General features: G+C 34.5%; 1 protein-coding gene across 6 annotated transcripts in view; it reads right to left on the bottom strand.

Annotated features, from left to right (window-relative positions):
- The window catches only part of LOC149788790 (uncharacterized), a 90994-nt gene that overhangs the window by 15299 nt on the left and 54026 nt on the right, over positions 1-21669 (bottom strand). For all 6 annotated transcript variants that reach the window (XM_089974896.1, XM_089974898.1, XM_089974901.1 and 3 more), the window contains 7 exons: positions 20524-20664; positions 16012-16131; positions 13244-13372; positions 10188-10301; positions 6936-6959; positions 6283-6453; positions 2604-2951 (listed from right to left, as the gene is read on the bottom strand). In XM_089974896.1, coding sequence (XP_089831022.1) covers positions 2604-2951; positions 6283-6453; positions 6936-6959; positions 10188-10301; positions 13244-13372; positions 16012-16131; positions 20524-20664 — 1047 coding nt within the window. The remainder of the gene's footprint in view (positions 1-2603; positions 2952-6282; positions 6454-6935; positions 6960-10187; positions 10302-13243; positions 13373-16011; positions 16132-20523; positions 20665-21669) is intronic.

Raw genomic sequence — 21669 nt, 5'->3', positions numbered from 1 at the left:
ACCAGTAGTAAAATATAAATAAATGGTCTCAGTTTCTTTTAAACACAGCTATACATATCATTCTTTACTGGGTAGGTAGCTAATAAAATGTTTAATAAAACTTTTATCACATAACAATGAACCGCATGTTTCTTATTGACACAGCCATGAAATGGATATTTATTTAGGATAGAGCTTGCCCACAGCACTATTATTATTTATTATTATTATTATTACTGAAGCGTAAAAACAAATGCGCAAATCATTTAGAGTATCAGATACGTGAGCCTGAGGTGGTAATGCAAATGTACAAGACAACCAACTTCATTCTGAGCCAAACAAGGCGACTTCAGCGAGATCTTTTAATAGTGTTCTGATTACAATGATACAAATTATCATATTTTTAGTTAGGTTATCTTGCAACATAACACGCAATCTAACAAACATGACAAGTAATACGGAATGAGAATTTTGAGAATTGCCCCATAAAGGAACCCCTATGGTCATGATACTCCATCATATTGCCTTTTGGCCTATTTCTTGTAATTTATTATATAAAATGAGAAATCTATAAGCAATACATTTATTGCGCATGGCTATAAAGAACTAAGGAGGACAGACTTAGAAATATTAAGAATAAGGCAATAATTACACCAAAACAGAAACACATGCTTACCTCGACTTCCACATTTGTTGACGCGCGTCACGTGACACTGCGACTTTGGGGAATATCGGTAAATTCCATTTCCGCATAATTAATTAGCAATCCGTATATACGTGTCAAGAATATCGTTACATTTTCATTGATTAAACTGACAGCTGTACACTTTATGAAGCTGAATGACGTGTAATTACTCATTATTTGTACTATACTTTTCATAATATCATTCATTTAAAGAACAGAAAAATAGAAAATCTTAGGATGTATGTCTTTAAATAAAAATGTCATCAAAATGTACATGTATATTTATATGCATAATGAATTTGCCAACTTTCAAATCAAGTCATACTGTGTAGCCATGTCTCAATCATGACATGTAGGCAAGTCTCAGTTGAGATGCTGGCAAGAAAACACAGTTACATTTAATTTTGCAGATCTTCATAACGGTCCTGTAAAATTTGTTGCTGTCAAAAATTAAATTCTATCCATCTATAGATAATAGGTTTTTAACAAAAGGTCATCAAAATGTACATGCTTCATGAAATGCATCAATAAATCAGACACAAACATGTAAATTCTAAACTTTTCCACAAAAGGTGTTATTTTTGTACATGCATTCCAAAGATTCACACTGCAATGCATTATAAATTAAAAACACATGTGAAATACTGTTATAACATGCATACATTAAAACTGCTAATTTTGGCGTCTTCAGAAATTTAATCATTCTTTTCTTTGCACATTCAAATTATAATATCTGCTTTTTCAATTGCTGCATTAAATTCAATTCTGCGGATGATATGCATGGCAGTTGGTATGTTTAGTGGAACAAACCTGGAATGAAGCATCAACCCATGGGAAGCTAGTGACAAGCTTTCCCAAATACCCAACAAGTTTCAAAAACACATTGACAGGAGTGAGACCTCAGTAAGCACCTCGGATCACCAGGCCACCAGATAGCAATCACCCGGGAACAAGTTTGGACGTTTATTAAATGTGTCCTGCCCAAATAGTTTTGCTGCTGCTTACATGGAACAGTTTGTCATATTCATTTACATATCAGGAGGAGCAATTAAAATGAAACCTTTGCTTTCCTCAAGTCCTCAACATATATATACATTATATATTCAAAAAGAAAAGACTGTAAAATCAAATTTTACTTGCATTCTCTTCTTACAGGAAGCAAAAAAAGTTCAACGTTTATAAGAAACTATACTTCCACGATGTGTGTATGTGTTGTCTGTCTGCGAGACTGAAAAAAGTAGAAAATGAATACCCATACTACATCCAACATTAAAGATATTAGAGTACAAACTTGGAACAAAAACAAGAAACGTCAACTATTTGCCAAGATTTGTTATATAACTGAAATGACCAAGTACTCTGATATTATTGAAAACTATATGGACAACACATATATATAAGCAAAACACCAACAACATTATAGTGCTGGTACAACAAAACATGTATATGTATGCGTGTGTGTACACAACCAATATTGAGCAGTATGGATCAATATCAATAGCGCATCAAACGATGTTTATACACAACACTGAAATGCTGTGACCAAAACTAATCATTCTCTGTACACTACTTAAAATATATATACACCCAATACTGAATAACACAGACCAAAACGATCAGAAGCAAATTAAGATATATACTGTATAAAGAAACTAATTTTAATATTTGTACACACTAGAATCTGACGGGCTGTTGTAATGTATGCGTATGGGTATATATGGCCAGACTCGAATATGGTATAGTTATGCATACAACAGCATATCAGGATATGCACTGTCTTCACTATTATCAGGTGACTATATGTACAGCGGCATATCTAGGTCAATATGGCAAGAATCAGATCCGCTGCAGTCATACATACAACAGCAAAATATGGAGCTCAACTGAGACATACAGAAACTTGAATGAGATTGAATGAGATTGAATCTGTATAACTTACTTGGGTAAATAATTTCAGTGAAGAGTTCCGTGCTGATGGTTCTTTGGTCAAATTCATGGTACACTCTCACCGATAGATTCCCCATCAGCTGCTGGAACTGCCTATCTTCATGGCTTTTAAGTGTACTTGTGTCGATAACTATATGCGTGCTACCCATGCTGAGGTTAATTATTTTTGACCATGTGCCCAATGGGAACTCATCTGGGTATTTTTTTCCCCCAATATACCAGTCATATCGAAGGTTACTCTGTTCCAAAGCATCTGTTTGAGCTAAGATCGTAAAATTGATGCTGTCACCTGGCTGTAACTTCAGCTTATCTGGTAAACTGGACAAGATCTTGATTGGATCTGTAATAATAATAATAATGATAATAATAAAATTAACAATTAGAAATATGTAAACAACAATAATAGTAAACAAGAAGATGTACATGCATACTAAACCTTATGGTCACGCTTTGTTTGCTATGATATTTGAAAACCATTTCCGAAAATAGTTTTTTAATATTCACCATTGGCTTTGAGGCCACAGGCATTTGCTAATACACAATACAATTCCAGATTTTGTATCCAATTCTTGGACTGAGCTGGCGGGCGTGGACACATTTTTCATAGAAGATAAATGGGGGTGGGAGGAAGCACATCATAGATTGAATGATACAGTCCAGGACAAATATTAAGATAATGCTAAATCCTATTCTGTTTTTTACCTTATATTTATATCTAAACTTCTAAATGCTGGATTCCTGTTTTCTTGATAGGCTTGTATTTAGTCAATTTGTATCACATGAATTAATTAAATCTTATCAGTTTGTTTACCACATAACCACACAAATAGTTGCAGACATTTTTGACTAATTTAAAGAGGTAAAACAATACACCTCTGCCATATATCAATATTATTTGTGATACTGAGCAATACATTATCAATGAACTCATCAACTTCCTGGTGTTTCACTTCTTGGAGGACTGTCAGTTGTAGTGTATTGCCATATTGTATTGTTGCCATATTGTATTTGTTGACATCTTGGTTGTATTTTCCAGAATGCAGATTACAGAAAAGACATGGACTTAACAATATGTTCACATGATAATCTTATCCTTGACAACATGAAATCACTTCCAAGCAGACTAACTCTTAGTTTTTAGCTTTAGTTTAAATGTTCAGGTATATTCAAACTGCTTCATCTGATAAGATGCATGAGTAATCTTACGTCATCAGGACCTTCTTTGCAATGTATGAATACTTTTAAAACATCTTATTTCATGTCTTCACTTAAATTTGGAAGTCATTACAATTTTTTTCCTCATAAGATATGAAATAATGCAATTAACATCTGCAAGAGATATCTTATAGAGAACAAGTCACTCTGGGAGCAGAATACATGCCAACATGTGGACAAAAGGACTAATCCGAGCAGAAAAAGAGTAATCCACATATAACATGATAATAATTCAATGAGCATATGTACAAAATGATTTATTCATCCCTCTGGACTTTTAACATCGACTACTGCTTCAAGTTTTTGTATATATAACAGTTCATACTGTATTTCAACACACTTTGTACCAGCTGAAACTATGAATGTTTTGCACACCAGTAGAGCACTAAGTGCTGGGTTACAGAGCCTGGATCTGAATTCAAGTTTATTTTTGTTAACAATACTGAACAATCTCTCAGTTAGCATTAGAATGGTAAAGAACCAATATTCCTTTATAGCCTGGCAAAGAAGAGGAAATGTATATCTTCCAGTTATTGTGTCTTTTAGTTGTGACATAAAATGAAAAAAATAAACTCTGTCCACATGAAGTATATTGTCGGGTAGAGCGCCAACTTGATACTTAAGGAGTTCTCTTTAAATTTGTCAGCAGCCTTTCCTGCAGCATGGTGCATCATATAACAGAGACAACCTGATATGTACAATGATGGAGATATTTTTCAAAATATAAAATGCAACTTCTTTATGAATTCCAATCATTACTGATGCAGTGTCAGCTGAAAACCCCATATAGTTTGGCCAATTTATGTTTATTCAAAGCATTATCAAGCAAATAAAAAAATGTTTTCTCCAGTGGAATCTACTGTTAATTCTGGTAATGAAAGAAGAGCACTCTGACACTGCCCTTTTTGATGTCAGTCTCTTCCACAGAGTGGGTATAACTTTTTGTCCTAATCGCTACTCCTGTCTGTTGCAATACTAAACAGCCCAATTTTCATGGCTTATGCTATTTTAAGTGAAGATACTTCTGCTGAACACTTAATATTAGATGATTTTGTTCTTGTACATGCGTATTTTCTGCAATTTTGGAATAAGAAAACATTCATTTGAACAAAGGACCAATGTAGTCTTCAACCACAAAGGGTTAGTCCGTGTTCTATTAAGAACTAGGTAGATATCACCTCTCCATTTATGCAATTCATGTCCACAATTTAGTTCTGCTGTAGAAAAGACGTTAACTTAGCTTTGTAGTTATTAATGTGAAGCAACAGAGAAGCTTCATGTAACAAGTGGTAATTTAATGATCAGTAATTTAACTCGTATATGAAGAACAAGTCCGTAATGTCTGGTTTTCACAGATATATGTTGGCGGTGGCTGAACATGCTGATGGAATGAAATAATTAGGACGGAAGTGGCAGCAGGAGGGAGATTTCAAACAACCTTCTCAAGGGGTGTTGTCAGTAGTATTTTGTTAGTCTGACAGAAAGTACATATGCCTGCATTCACGTTTTAAATGAATTTTCAAGTTAATAAAACTGCAAAGAACTAAAAACTTGTCTAGGTTAAGTTTTGTTTTGCATCGATCGTTCACCTCTTGTCTTGATACAAGTATTTACATGAATAGAGTATGGTTACAATGACATATCGATTAATCATTTCACCCATTCTGATTACCACTTGAATGGTTATTTCATTAGACAGACTGATTACCAATCAAATGGTATAAATATGAGCCATTTGACTGATTCCAATTTTTGAGGTTCTTATTAAAAGCTGTTTGAATCAGGCTGAGCTTCTTAGTGTAATGAAAACATTCAGATGACATTTATCAATTTCTGGGGGACTGTTGGGGGAATATGTAAATTTGTTTCAATCAGCATTCATATTTCAGAAATTGGCAATCGTTCTAGCTGTGAACGTTTCAATGTTCTGTTTAAAATGGTACCCTTTTGCACTCCAGGATGTATTACAGGCTTGATTCAGCCTCATTTAAATGTGAAATGAAACACTAAGACAGATAGTTATCTGCCATTCTTTTAAGTCTTGCCTAAACAATCCACAGTATCTTTCGGACATCATTCATGAGAAGATTCTGATGACATCTATAGGTCTGTTTACTCCAATGCTCACTGTACTGACCTGCTTGTGTTGTTGTGCCTTAAGACATCAAATTGTTTTAATTTTAATCAAATTTGAAATACCTGAATTATTTCTTAACTAATATATACAATCACAGGCTACAAGTTATTTGTGTTCAAATCCTGCAACTCAGAGAGATATTTGTGTTGCTTGTCAGAAAAGTTTCTCTGTATTCTATGTTTTTGTCGCTCATATTTTTACAAAAATATGTTTCAAAATCAATGTTTTTGTTCTTTATTTGTCTGTTTACCATTAACTGCAATGTATGCACTTTTAAACTGTGGGAGGATTATAACCTATAAATCTGCCTGATGCTTACCAAGTACTGTGAGGCAGGCATCCCCAAATGTGATCCCCACAATGTCTGGTTTCGGATTTGGGCCATACTCTCGGAAGTTATGAACAAGACACTGTAGACACATTGTGTCAGTCTTCTTAACATTTGGAATTGTCAACTGTCTTAAATCAGCTGAGAAATGATACTTGTTGTCTGGAATAAATAAATGAATGGAGCAAAGAAATTATTAAGTAAATAAGTAAATGGAACAAGTGAATGAGAAAGCACCAAATATTTGTGAAGGACAATATATACGTGCCAATTATCTGAACTTTTTACTTAGGCAAACAAATGGATATCTTCAACTTTACAGTTTTAACTTGATATTATCCAAACAATTACATGCTGTCTGGTAAGTCAATATTTCAGGGGTATAAAGCTCGTTTGAATTTTTTCTTACATAAGAAATAAAAAAACAAAGAGACATTCATTTTCCGTAATGGAAGGAATTATTTATCTACAAATAAAACTATAGAACATAAAAGCAGGAAAGGAAAATTCTTGAACACTAAGGACGATAAAGTAAAAGACATGGAAATTCCTCGACAAAATGTTTGTCAAATCAGAAGCTGCAGAAATGACGAATTTGATTAGGAACTACACTGGTAGATACATATACCGAATTAGAAACTTACCTATCACTTTCTCTTGGTCATATGCTGTAAAGAGAAGAAAAGCGAAAATATTGTGATGTGATTTGGAATTTTATTGTAGCTGTAAAAAACATTCAGTCATATTGCTATGATGTCTGCAATGTGGCAGTTTATAGTGATGTCAAGCACTGGAGCATCATGCTGCAGACATGTAGCATGATGTCCCACCCAGTCACATTATCCTAACATCAGGCCAAGCAGTCCTAACACTAACCTCTTGAAGCTGAGCACCAAGAGTGGCAGCTGTTAGTACCATTTTTATAAGTCTTTGGTATGACTTGGCTGGGGATCGAACCAATGACCTCCCACATCCAAGGCGGACGCTCTAACCAATAGGCCACCGGAGTGGTCGCGAAAATATTATTCATTTCCTCCAGAATGAACTTAAAAAGGCTTGTTCTAAATGTTCTGATGTTATCTTAGAAATAATGAGTGATCTGATTTATAACATGATAATTGAAATAGTTTGATTTCATGTAAATATGTGCCTGTTCCACATTTAATTGATTTGCTCTTCTCTTTGATACAATGTTAATCCAAACTGCATCAAAATGCTACAAAATGACACCAATCGATGCTAACATGGAAAAAACTGAAACAACCAACACTGACTGACCAATAGCCAATGATATGGCTGGCATAGTTACATACTATGGAAAGAAACAATACATAATTGGATTGGGATTGTAGTTAATAAATTAATAAGTAATCAGATATTACAGAACTCTCCAATCAGCACAACGAACAAATGCATTTATTGATCTTAAAAATGGAATGCTATTCAATGTTATGGTGAATGATTATAATTATTATGCGAGTCATGCAGATCATTAAATTTTAACTCAATATTACTGTTCAAAATATAAGCTGTTGTCTACTTTATCAAAATCACTAGTGTGTGTTTTTGTGTGTTTCTGGATATTAACATAGCTTTAACAATTGTTCACTCATATCACTATGATGTCTGCAGTGTGATAGTTTATAGTAATGTCTTGCACTGGGGCATCATGCCACAGACATGTAGCATGATGTCCCACCCAGTCACATTATCCAGACACCAGGACAACCACTTTTAACACTAACATCTTAATGCTGAACGACAAGTGAGGCAGCTGTAAGTACCATTTGTGTAAGTCTTTGGTATGACTAGGCCAGGGATCGAACCCACAACCTCTTAATGCTGAGTGAGGCAGCTACTAGTATCAATTTTATAAGTCTTCGGTATTACTCAACCAGGGTTGTTAGTTAAACATAAATGTGGTCACCGTTACCTTCTTGAATTCTTAGGTTCTAACAGAAATGCATCCAATTCAAAACGACATGATCATGAATAGTAACAGCAGTCGAAAAGAACATCAACATAAAATTTAGGCAAGGTCACTGCAACATGAAATATAGGTCAGACTACTTATGTCAATCCTCTCGCAATGTTTCATGATACTAACTAGGATGGTATTCAAAGAACATGCCAAAAGCTTGCATGGTCATGAGTGAAATACAAACATCCAACCACCAGCAGTAAAATATGCAATGAATGTGAACTTCTATTGTTGCAATTGTAAGAGTGAAATGCATACAATCCAGTTTGATGATTCAAGTATAAATAGACAGTAACAAACTTAATACAGAAATTAACCAAATTAGTGAAACATGAAATGAGCCATACTGACCCATTTTTGTGACGAGACTGAAGTACTAATGTAGATGCATTCGATTATCAAGTTTCATCATATCGTGTAAAACTGAAGATGCTCTACCGACTGAAATAGTTTTTACTAACTGTGACCATATTTCAAGGTGTACTAAAATCAGTCTGTACAAATGTAATAGGCTTCCAAAAGTCATTCAAATCTATTCTGGGACTGAAGTACTAATGTAGATGCATTCGATTATCAAGTTTCATCATACCATGTAAAACTGAAGATGCTCTACCGACTGAAATAGTTTTTACTAACTGTGACCATATTTCAAGGTGTACTAAAATCAGTCTGTACAAATGTAATAGGCTTCCAAAAGTCATTCAAATCTATTCTGGGGATTTTGAGAATCTGCCTTTTTAAATGTTTTGCTGCCTTAGTACTTTTGACCATACATAAATGGCATTATTTGTTAAATTTTAGACAGGAAGGATCAGTCAAAGTTGGCCAATTTCCTTTCAAGTTTGAGAAGTTATTTTTCTGCCTTGATGACAATAGTGAAAGTAATAAAATATATCTCCTTAACTTCTTATAAGCTTTAAAGTTTCTCTATTTTTAGTAATGTCAGCCATATTTGTGGGCTGACTGGCATCATTCTATAAATCGGACAAGCACTCATCCTAGGATGCTGTCTAAAGTTTGGTCAAATTCTGTTTAACATTGTTTGAGACATCATTGGTATTTCTTTTTGTCCATTTTCAGCAAAGGGAGCGATATTTTAGTCATCATCACGTCCACAAATCTGAAATGCCTTATGCCAAAAAACTTACTATTTCACTTTTTAATAGCCTGTTCTGTGGCTTTTGAAGTACAATTGTAACTGTTTGTTTTTTTTATAATTTGTTCATAATGGCAGCTCTATTTGTAGATATTTTAATTGTCTTATGCTATGTGTGCAACAATTTGGTACAAATAGGTCCAAATTTTGGTGAGTAGATGAAAATATAAACTGTACATGATGGTGCAAAGCCATATCATCTAAAAATGTATTTAACTTTAAAAGTTTTGATTCTAGAATGCTTCGTGTAAATGGATTCCAGTTCTGTTGAGAAGTCTATTTTAAGTCATCTAGTCCATATTTGATGCAGTAGAAGAGCATTCTGTTCATAAAAGTTTAATTTTGTTCAATGTTTTTTTTCAAGTCTCTATAAGGTGTGTCTATTTTTAGTTATGCCAGTCATATGTGATTGTAGATACACATCATTCAAATAAATTTGAAAGGCCTTAAAACCAGACGGATTTTCATTAAAAAAGGTCCTAGATCAAGTTCTGTTGAAGCTTGGGGCTTTTTATAAGCAATTATTACAAGGGGTTGATCTATTATTGGTAATGGCAGTTACAACTTGACAGAGAGAGGAATCATTTGTTGTAATTCAAAAAACCTTAATGGTTTGTTTGTTTCTCAATCATTTTTTATTTGTCTTAAATTGTGCTTGCTATATTTTGTAATTATGGTCACAATGCAGAGCCATTACATACATTTACATGGATTAATTGAAAGATGTCCTAATAAAGAAAATTAAATATCAATACATACCACATCTTTTCTCATCTGATCCATCAGCACAATCGGCATGCTTGTTACATCTCTCACTGGCAGAGACACATTTCTTCAAGTCAGCACACATAAAATCTGTGTTCACCTTGCAGCCTAAAGTAAATAAGTCTCTTACAAGGGTTGATGTTCCAAATGCCAAATGAAAATAATTTATAGGAATCCACATGCATTCTGTTTCTCACTTTCATTTTCTTTTTTCGTTTATTTTTTTCTGCATGAAATATTCTCAACATACCCTGTCATGTCTTGTTTGGCTTTAAAAAATCAAACATTTTATATACTTTAAGTAACATGTCCACGAAACACATAAAAAAATTGTATGACCTAAATCCTGAATATGGTGCCAAGGACTCCAGATGATTTTTAATTCATCTCACATAATAAGTTTCAGCACAATGATTGTTTGTTTAAGATTCATTTGGCAATATTGCAGTAATCATGTTGAAAGCCAATATAGTTCACTAAGCCATTTTATATTTAAATGAAATTATACTATACAATCATGACATCATTAAGCCATCCATGGTACCACTTAGATATATTCAAAAACCATGTATAATTAAAGAAAAGCCATGTTATGACAACTGACTGAATTATTTCTAACTACAAGACAGTATGTTCCACAAAGCCATTTTATGACTAATAGCTATCTACCTATTCAATGTATTCAATGATCTGTATGGATGCATGTTTCATAAAACCATTTTAACACTAAAGAATGTGTCACACAGAAAAGTAAAAGCACCAAAGGCAAGAACGTAGCAGTTAATAAAAGTTTCCAAGATTCTGGTGAAAACTGTGGAATAACTTCCACTGTATGTAAAATCTGCTGAAAATATTACAGTATTTAAGAAGAAATATCATGAGTATGTATATGTTTTGAATACATAATGGAATGTATTATTTTAATACTGAACAAATTAAAATGAACAGTAATTACTGTTATCTTTCATTAAATGCACATTATTGTTCTTTTCTTAAGAGGGCCTATAGGGAGAACAGTCCTTGGCTAAATGAGTCACCCTTTGTAAATATTATTATTATTGATTTATTGTATACTAAGACAGTTATGTTTCACAACACCATTTTATGACTATATGAACTTGCATTAATTCAAGCCATCCGCAAGACATATTGACAAAGAAATTTTTCTTGATGTTCTATACAGATACTGACCAAGTGCCCATAAATGATATCCTAAAAAAATCCTCACAATGCACTCATCCATGATATCCGAAATAGATCCTCACAACGCTCATTCATGATATCCTAAATAGATAATGACAAAGCACTCATTCATTATATCCTAAATAGATCCTCACAATGCACTCATTCATCATATCCTAAATAGATAATGACAAAGCACTCATTCATATCTTAAAAAGATAATGAAAAACACTCATTCATGATATCCTAAATAGATCGTCACAATGCACTCATTCATGATATCCTAAATAGATTGTCACAACGCACTCGTTCATGATATCCTAAATAGATAATGACAAAGCACTCATATCTTAAAGAGATAATGAAAAGCACTCATTCATCATATGCTAAATAGATTGTCACAACACACTCATTCATGATATCCTAAATAGATAATGACAAAGCACTCATTCATATCTTAAAGAGATAATGAAAAGCATTCCTTCATATCTTAAATAGATTGTCACAAAGCATTCATCCATGATATCCTAAATAGATTGTCAGAATGCACTCGTTCATGATATCCTAAATAGATAATGACAAAGCACTCATATCTTAAAGAGATAATGAAAAGCACTCATTCATCATATGCTAAATAGATTGTCACAGTGCACTCATTCATGATATCCTAAATAGATAATGACAAAGCACTCATTCATATCTTAAAGAAATAATGAAAAGCACTCATTCATCATATGCTAAATAGATTGTCACAACGCACTCATTCATGATATCCTAAATAGATGAACACAACGCACTCATTCATGATATCCTAAATAATGACAAAGCACTCATTCATATCTTAAAGAGATAATGAAAAGCACTCCTTCATGATATCCTAAATAGATTGTCACAAAGCATTCATCCATGATATCCTAAATAGATTGTCACAACGCACTTGTTCATGATATCCTAAATAGATAATGACAAAGCACTCATATCTTAAAGAGATAATGAAAAGCACTCATTCATCATATGCTAAATAGATTGTCACAACGCACTCATTCATGATATCCTAAATAGATAATGACAAAGCACTCAATCATATCTTAAAGAGATAATGAAAAGCACTCCTTCATGATATCCTAAATAGATTGTCACAAAGCATTCATCCATGATATCCTAAATAGATTGTCACAAAGCATTCATTCATGATATCCTAAAGAGATAATGACACAGCACTCATTCATGATATCATAATGATGTACTCACAAAGCACTCGCTCATGTTATCCTGAAGAGATACTGCTAAAGCATTTGTACATGGATTCCTAAAGAGATACTCACAAAGCATTCATTCATTATAATTACATTTTCTCCAATCAAGCAGTGTCAGAGAATTCATGGTTTCTCTGCTCTTTTGATCGATATTTAAAAGAAATTAAAGGCCTTTCCCAGCAGGTAAAAACCTATTCTTTCTATTTTTCCTCATTTTCCTAGTTGTGAGAGAATTATGCTATTCCATGTTATCAGCATCAGAGGAGTTGGTAAAATATCGATTTACAAAAATCATAATCCAATGTTTCCAAGAATAAACATTAAAAGTTACTGATGAAAATAAGCCAACCTAGATTAAGTAATATAACGTTATGCTAGTTCTGTGTTTTCACAATTATTTCTAAAACAATTTAAAGGCATGTGACCATGCAAAGTTTGTGATGGAATACACCTGAAAGAGTAAATATTATATAAGTAAATACAGAATTATTATCTTGATTAAACCATATACAGATTAAGATGTTTTAAGGTGTTTAGAGACCAAGACAACTTTTCTCTCATTAATTAGGATGCTCTTCTTTCTAAAGCAAGTCTATATAGTGAGACACATACCACAATGTCTAACTGATTCATCCCCTCCATTTAGACACTGTGCAGTTCCATCACATCTGATCACTTCTGCTGCTGTTTTACACTCGCCCCCTCCACAGGCAAACTGCCCTTCACCGCAGGTATCCAATGCTGAAATTAAACAAATCATTATCAGCTAATATCACAAAGACTGAAGCTCAGTTATGTTTCTTCTGACTGTACTACAATTTCCAGGCAAACACTAAGTATTATATATATCCATAATTAATCTGAACTGTACAAATAGTAACAATCTAACTCTGCCACTGTTTATGTGTCAGCACTCATATTTTTGGGGAGATAAGCAAACCCTCAATATAAACACGAGTTTGGACAATATTTCTTTCATAATAAACCAGCATCTACTTACAGACAAATTTATTCAGCTGACATTCTGGTCTTGTCTTGGTAGAAATTGATGTCATGTAATGGCTGCCTTTGACAGTAATATAGGCCAACATTTGTTCTCATAATGCAATAAAAATGTTAAGTTGTGGTACTGAATTACTCAAAGGGATATTTTTATCTTTGTAACAGTCCCTGAAATATTCATTACTTTCCCTTGTAAAACTTCAATGGGATGTGGATTCCAGCTTGTGAGATTCTTTCCATGATACAAGACTTAAATTCCCTCATTTGCAGGGTACTCCAGATAAAAGCCAGATATACAAGTCAGTCAAGACAGATTGAAAGCTTGTGACCACCCCTGTTTGAGAAGATCTGAAGAAGATCTGGCTTCACTGAAATCATCATGGATATTTCCATCTCCTGACTAATTACATCGTTAACCTGCAACTTGTCCCATCTGAAAGGATGATTAGAATCAGTATGCAATTTCTGAATTACTTTTACTACAAGGATTTGGAGAGGTTACACAAAGACCAAGTATCATCCCAGCTGATTGAAAATCCATCCATAACACATTCTGCTGTGTCCTGTCCTAGGAAAACAAAAGGTGAGCAGTTTATGGTTCCAATTTGTCACAAATGGTCACATATTGTTCATCCCCAAAGTATGCAAATCCAATGAAATACCAATCCACCACAAATTAAAGTTCAGGAATTTGCCACCTACCAGTCGGCTATCTGCGGATGGTTGGGGTTGTAAGAAAACTGGGATTTAGAAAATTTGGGGCATGATAAACATCGCTTCTTATATCCTGATAAGGCTGTCTCATGAACTGAGTGAGCTGCTGCCAACTGACATTGGACTGGGGTCATAACCTATTCTGTGTATGTCCAGAGAACAATCCCTTGTCTCTTTGACGCTGGTCATCTCTACTGCTGTCGAGACTGATAGGGTTTAAATCAGTGGTTTCTAACTTTTTGGGTTACCCTCAGCACCCCTTAACTTACCCCATAAGAAGCACTATTCAGCATTAGCACTTGCCCTGAGTAATCCCACTGCTCCCAGGGGGTGTTACTACAAAGTTTGGGAACCACTGGTTTAAATGGTTGTAGAGCCCAAACTTTAACCTTCGTGTCTCTTCACAATTTCTATCTGGTTTCCAAAGAGCAAAGGAAAACATGAAAGGTATTGTCCATAATGTCAAAAAGTACGGCAGTTAAAGAGCCGATACATGCAAACAAGCATATGGTCACACTAGGTCAAGATTAGCAGAAGCAGTCTAGTTGTTCTGCATGGAATGGTGTGCAGCTCTGTTAATGACTGTCTGTGTATTTCCATTCATGTTGGTCATGTGATTTTTTGGTAACCCCAAAAAACTGACCTTTATATAGAACGATAGGGAGAGTTTTATTGACATATGCAAAACTCTTAGCAAGGCTGGAAGCTCTGTCTAAAAAGCAGCTAAGCATGTTGTGTACCAGCAGAAAGAAAAGGCCACTGGTAGCAGATTTTTCTTCAAAGAAGGACATGGATTACTAATTATACTAGAGAGGCAAACCATAATTATTTTACAGACCATGGTAGAAGACAAAAGGGAGAACAATGCCCCTTTTCTACATCCACCAAGGTCCTTGAATTTATAGCCTGCACGGTGACAGATGGTAGAAGGCAATGATAGCTGGTAACACACAAAAAAATCCACCGCAACTCTGAAACTAAATATGGTTAGATCGAGCTAGAATAGATCATCAGGAGGGTCCACACTACTGTGGGATAATCTGATCCAGTTCTACATACCAGTCCAAATAGAACATGCCCGGATCTTAGAAAAGGCAATGGTTAGGTCATAAGCAAACAATAAAACCATATCTATTGGACAAACGTGTCCCAGTACAAAATGCTTGTATCTGATTTTTGTGTGGTCTCTTGCACAATGTTGACTCATATCATGGGTTATTGCCGTTTGTCTATTTTATATAGACAGAAATATCGTTATATTTCTACTGTTAATATTATCATGGTACATAGCTAAAGACGAATGGACTAATGCTATTGTGTGAAAAACCATCTTCTTTCAATCACAGCGATATTGACCTCTAATCATTGACCCATAATTGATAGTGGACATGAAATATCATGTGGAAACCATACATTTTTCAGTGATATTGACATTTACACAAAATGCAAGCAATTCATAAAGATTGCTAAATGTAGATGGCGAACAACATAAGTTGTTGTACCCTAATGAATTTGATTATAACAAACACATAAAAGGTTGGTATGGAGAGTGTATAAATATATCACAAGAAACTGTTAATGCCAATCACTGTGCCAAAGTTATTTCATTTTTAAAAGTGACTAAAACAATATTCAATCAGCCATAGATTTTGTTTTCCAAATACCTGGACAGTTCTGTTCGTCTGCACTGGGGCTGCCTGGACAGTCACTTCTACTGTCACACTTCTTGTTGTAGTCATAACATCCCGTCCCATCTCCACACCAAAACCTCTTCACGCCACAACCTGTCGGTATAATATATAGAGCTATCATTCATTTGACTACTCATTTCCACTTTGTGAAGGCTATAAATCGCTAGTTGAACACTGTTGTTGAAGGATACAGTAGCGCCATGTATTCCTGCCAAATAAGTATTTTCATGCATGTATCTTATATGCCTGTCATGGACATGTAATTCATGTTGGGTATGATGCACACAACTATTACCCACTTGGCATATGTCCTGCAATTTACCACTATAATAATGTAGTAGGCATAGGGCTCAGGAGAGCCACTCCTACGCTCAGAGTTAAAATGTGTTGTCTGAGTAAAATTTTCTGCATACTTGTACCCAAGACATGCAGATGCAAATCCACACTATGGAAATCAATGGAAGTGTATTTTCAATCCTTGATATTTGCTTAAATTTTGAGTGTACCATTTATTAATAACCTATACCTAACTTGCCTCCTCATTATTCGTCTAGCACATGTTGTCATGGAAATGACAACTTTCTTACGTCGGTAAGCTTGATACAAAAATGGGTAAATATTATGAGCATGTGTCTTAGTTTCATACTTTGCCCTCGATTTCGAAATAGTTTCCATTTACAGCAGCACTTTTCAGTATCAGGATATTGTGACGAAAGATTCCCTTTCCATGAGATATCACATTTTTACGGGTCAGATGTCATCAAAATTATGCGATTGAGAATGTGATTTTTTTTAATTTTTAGTAATGTTACAGTTGACACAGGTCACCATTAGTTTCAAGATTGTAGTTATTACATTGTTATGATAAAGGGAACGTGAAACTCGTATTTCTATGAGCATGTAATAACTGTTCAAAATAGAATTACTGTCACTCAAAACTATAATTCAAGTGGCTCAATCATTCAGGGCTTCCAATAACACACAAATGTGTGTCCCTGATGTAATAAAATTGAAAATGATGCATTAAAATCCCAGCTTAAGACTCATGTAGGACGCAATAAAAATTGCTGACCAAATCGATTTCCACCTTGCAGAAAAGTTCATGGTTTCACAAAATAGAGGTCCCAAGGAGTTTCTACGCTGTATGTTGAGGTCATGCTCATGAATTACGCATTTTGGTTATTTCCGAGTGTAGCCAAATAAGTATAGTGCACGTGATTTTGATAGGGCAACAAGCTAATTCAAATTAAATTAGAAGAAAAACCCTACAATAATAAATCTTATTACTATCTGTTGCTTTCATGTCAAGACTTGGACAAAAATGCCGTTTAAAAAAATCTGGTTAAGTATTTTGGGCATTAAAACCATACTAGCAGCCATTATGCTCTTGTCGTAATCATTATGGCTTTTTTTTTAAAAAATATGTTTTATCCTTTCCAGTATATATATCACACTGTTTTGGTAAATAATAATTAAAAAAAAATACAATAAAAAATAATGTATTTATCATTTTATGTATCATCGCTTTAATTCCACTCGTATAAATTTGATAATCTGCTTGAAAAACGTCACTGCTGGGTAAGAATTTTCCTTGTTTTCTATTCATAACAACCATATTTATCCAATTTCCAAGAAAACAGAAGGGTTTTCATCAATTAGAACTCAGCCTCACAGTTTCATTATAGTTATGGTTGTATGAAAAATGGCATTAGATTATAAGCAAGACTCTTTACAGTGTGACATGTGGATCTTATACCATGAAAAATGTTAAAGAAGCTGGATCTTTGCAAACTTCAAAATCAGAAAAAAAGGACAGATCAACACCATTTTAAAAGAAAAACATGAGAGTAATGAAATACAGCACTCTGGATTGAGCACATGCTCACTGCAAACTTTAAAATTAAATTCACAATCATCCAATTCTGTAATTAAGATGACTGGCCCAATATTTTGTTTCAGAGGGCGCGACATATTGCTGTGTAAATAAAGGCCTTCTATAGTGTGTTCCCAAGTCAACTGAGGGGATATCAATTTTAATACATGAATATTTTAAGAATTGCAAATAAGTAAAACTGACAAGGTTTTGTGTCTCTTTATTCCTGGCATTATAATGGATATTTATCCACTTCATTTATACCCAGAGTGCTGCGAGAGGGAACTGCAACTTTTGCTAGTGGAATTCCTATTTTCACCAAAATTCTAGTGAGATCTCTCTCACACACACACACATACACAGAACTTACTGAAGAAACTATAAAGTGGGATCCTTTAAGATATTGTAAGAACCCTATAAAATTCAAATGTGAGGGTCCTCGGAACTCCATAAAATATCAGTTTAATGGAAGCCCAGAAATTGCACCTCATTCACACAATGCATGACTGTTGTTTTAAAAAGCGGTTAATGTCACAACAGCCAAATGGTCAAAATCTAGTTCTGGTTATAACCTAAAAATGTTCCAGCTCTATGAGACAGTCAACAATCTTTCTTTTTTTCACAGGGAATGTCCCAAAAATTATTATGATTTTAGCGATGTTCATTATTTTCAGAGCTGTAGATTTATTAACACATTGTTAGGCCAAAAGGAATATGAAAACAAATATTTCTTTAAGCATGTAATAAATTTTCTCAAGAGAGTTATTGCCACTAGAAACTAACATTTTAAGTGGCTCAGTCAAATCCCACCTAATTTCATAGAATGCATGTTTGTTCTAATAGTTTTAAAAAGCAGACAATGTCAAAACAACCAAAGGGTTGAAACCTGGTCCAATTATGAAATGTTTCATCACTTGCGGACAATCAAAGTTATTTCTTTTATGGAACAAATGGTGCTGTCTAGAAATTGATATTTGCTAAAATGGATCATATGGTATAGAAATTGGTGTAAACTAAAACAGTTCAAATCCTCTTTTCAGCATTTTTCTTGTGTGAGTTACTTATATAAATATATGCTGCCATCTTTACCAACATTATCAGCATGACATGCTGTACTACCAGTTATTGGTATTGATGTGATGTGATTTTGATTTTTAACGTAGCTTTAACAATTTTTCAGTCATATCGCTATGATGTCTGCAATGTGGCAGTTTATAGTGGTCTAGCACTGGGGCATCATGCCGCAGACATATAGCATGATGTCCCACCCAGTCACATTATCCTGACACCGGGCCGACCAGTCCTAACACTAACCTCTTAATGCTGAGCGCCAAGCGAGGCAGCTGTTAGTACCATTTTTGTAAGACTTTGGTATCACTCGACCGGGGATTGAACCCACGACCTCCCGCATCCGCATCCGAGGTGGACGCTCTAACCACTAGGCCACCGGTATTGAGAGAGTATAACCAGTCATCAGCATGACAGAGTACAACCAGTTATCAGCATGACACAGTACAACCAATTATCAGCATGACACAAGAGTGCAACCAGTCATCAGCATGGCACCTAGAACAACCAGTTATCAGCATGACAGAGTACAACCAATCATCAGCATGACATAGTACAACCAGTCATCGGCATGACATAGTAAAACCAGTCATCAGCATGACAAGAGTACAACCAGTTATCAGCATGACACAGTACAACCAGTTATCAGAATGACACAGTACAACCAGTTATCAGAATGACCGAGTACAACCAGTCATCAGCATGGCAGAGTACAATCAGTTATCAGAACAACCAGCTCTTTCTCTTGAGAATTCATCCAAAACATGGGTATCATTTTTTGTGGTTCAAAAAGAAAAATCCTTCTGAATATAAAATTTTGGATTGGTAGATGGGTGCTGTTGTTTCATGAGTTTAATCCTACAACAGAAGTAAAAGCATAAAATAACAGTAACAAATAATTACTACAACAGCATCACTAAACTGTGTGGACTATAAATTTTCATGGATTTAGTTTTTGTTGCAAACCACAAATTAAAAGACACCATGAAAAATTAGACACATAAGGTATATCCCACCCCATAAACTAGCTGTGATTCATTAACAGAGATCAACAGAGATAAACAGTTCCATGTCTGTAATCTGGTAATACAATTTTGCTTTTACTTTCAATCTTTTTAAAAAACATCTTAAAAACAGGATAATTATTACTGCACATGTATCCATCAGCTGTTGTATCTACACACTCAATACTGTGACATAAGAAAGGATAGAGAAAACAAAAACAAGCAAAAAGTAATTCAAACTTTAGTATTACTGAAAAGAAAGAGATTAATAAATGATACTAGCATATGAAAATTAAATTTGATAATTATTCAAATCAATTTTCCATCCAAATAAAACAGATGCTAAAATATAAATCTTTTAGATGAATCTTTAGCACCACTGACATTGATGTCACCATCACTGTCATCAAACATCCGACTCCATCTCACTGTCCTAGACAAGCTAAAAAAATAAAAACATGGGGGAGCAGTGAGATAATGCTTATGATGTATAACAATTTCCAAAAATGGAATCAAGTTATAAAGACTAAAGAAACTGACCAATCATGGGCTCTCCATTCTTCATCCACATGGGTAGACTGCTGGTGGCATGGTAGGAGACTGTATCACACTGGAATTTAGCTGTTGCTCCAACTGGAATGCGAGTTGATTTAAGAGGTCCAGCAGCCCACTGGGGAGCACCTGTAGCATAGAAGAATCAGTTATGATAGTGGAAGAGACAGTGTGCCAGATATACTGCATGGTAAAACACTAGGCTGATGTTGGATAAACATATTCCCCCAGTACACTCGAAACAACAAAAACAAACAGGTTTTAAAATGTATTTTAAAAAGTTGGAAAATGCCTTACCGACATGAAAATATGATCTGGTCATCTACACATACTTACATTCAGGCCTAGACAACATGTTTTCCTTGTGTAATCCTGTCAACACGCGTTTCAATTACGACAAAGTCTATGTAAAAAACATTTGAGAACAAGTAGGAAAATTGCTTATTTACTTCACAATCTTGTCATGTCATCTAAAAAAGCTTATAACTATGCTTACCTAAATTGTGTTGGTCTATTTCAAAAGTTTTTTCACAAACGAGTCAAAATCCAACATGTGAACAATATATATTAAAGGAGACCACAAACCAATGGAAAGATAGAATAATAAAAGTACTATAGCAGAAAACCTGATTCTAAAGTATCATCTGCGACTGTAATGCCAATATTTAAATATTGGCCTATCTTCTAGGAGCTGAATTTCCGTGACCTCGTATGCAAACTTTCCGAGCCTATTCGGTTACTTTCGGGATGTGACATCACAGTAGTGACTCCGGCAGCCCAAGTGGTAGTTACCAGAGTAAAAGACAATACCGTTTTGCGTTGCTTACAGGTGTAATAGAACATTAAGAAAAGCCTGTTGACATAAAAATAGTCTTTTCCGAAAGATAAAGGTATAATGAAAGAATGGATACATTATTACAAACGAGTCGATTTCAAAGCAACACCATACAACACTATGTGCTCGTTACATTTCTCAAAGGAATGTTACGAGAGGGATCATGAAAAAATAGCAGCTCAAAGATACGCAACTGCTAGGTCTAGAGTAAAAGTTGGCGCTGTTCCAGACATACCTTTGGAGATTTTAAATCCTGGGAAAAGTGTTAAAAATGTGTGAGTTATGAAAATAGGCAGAAG

The sequence above is a fragment of the Sinohyriopsis cumingii genome, chromosome 11 (genome assembly GCF_028554795.1).
Source record: "Sinohyriopsis cumingii isolate HCF-2022 chromosome 11, ASM2855479v2, whole genome shotgun sequence".
Taxonomy (NCBI): Eukaryota; Metazoa; Mollusca; class Bivalvia; order Unionida; family Unionidae; genus Sinohyriopsis; species Sinohyriopsis cumingii.
The sequence above is the reverse complement of the archived record's forward strand: the minus strand, read 5'-3'. Positions and strand labels throughout refer to the sequence as shown.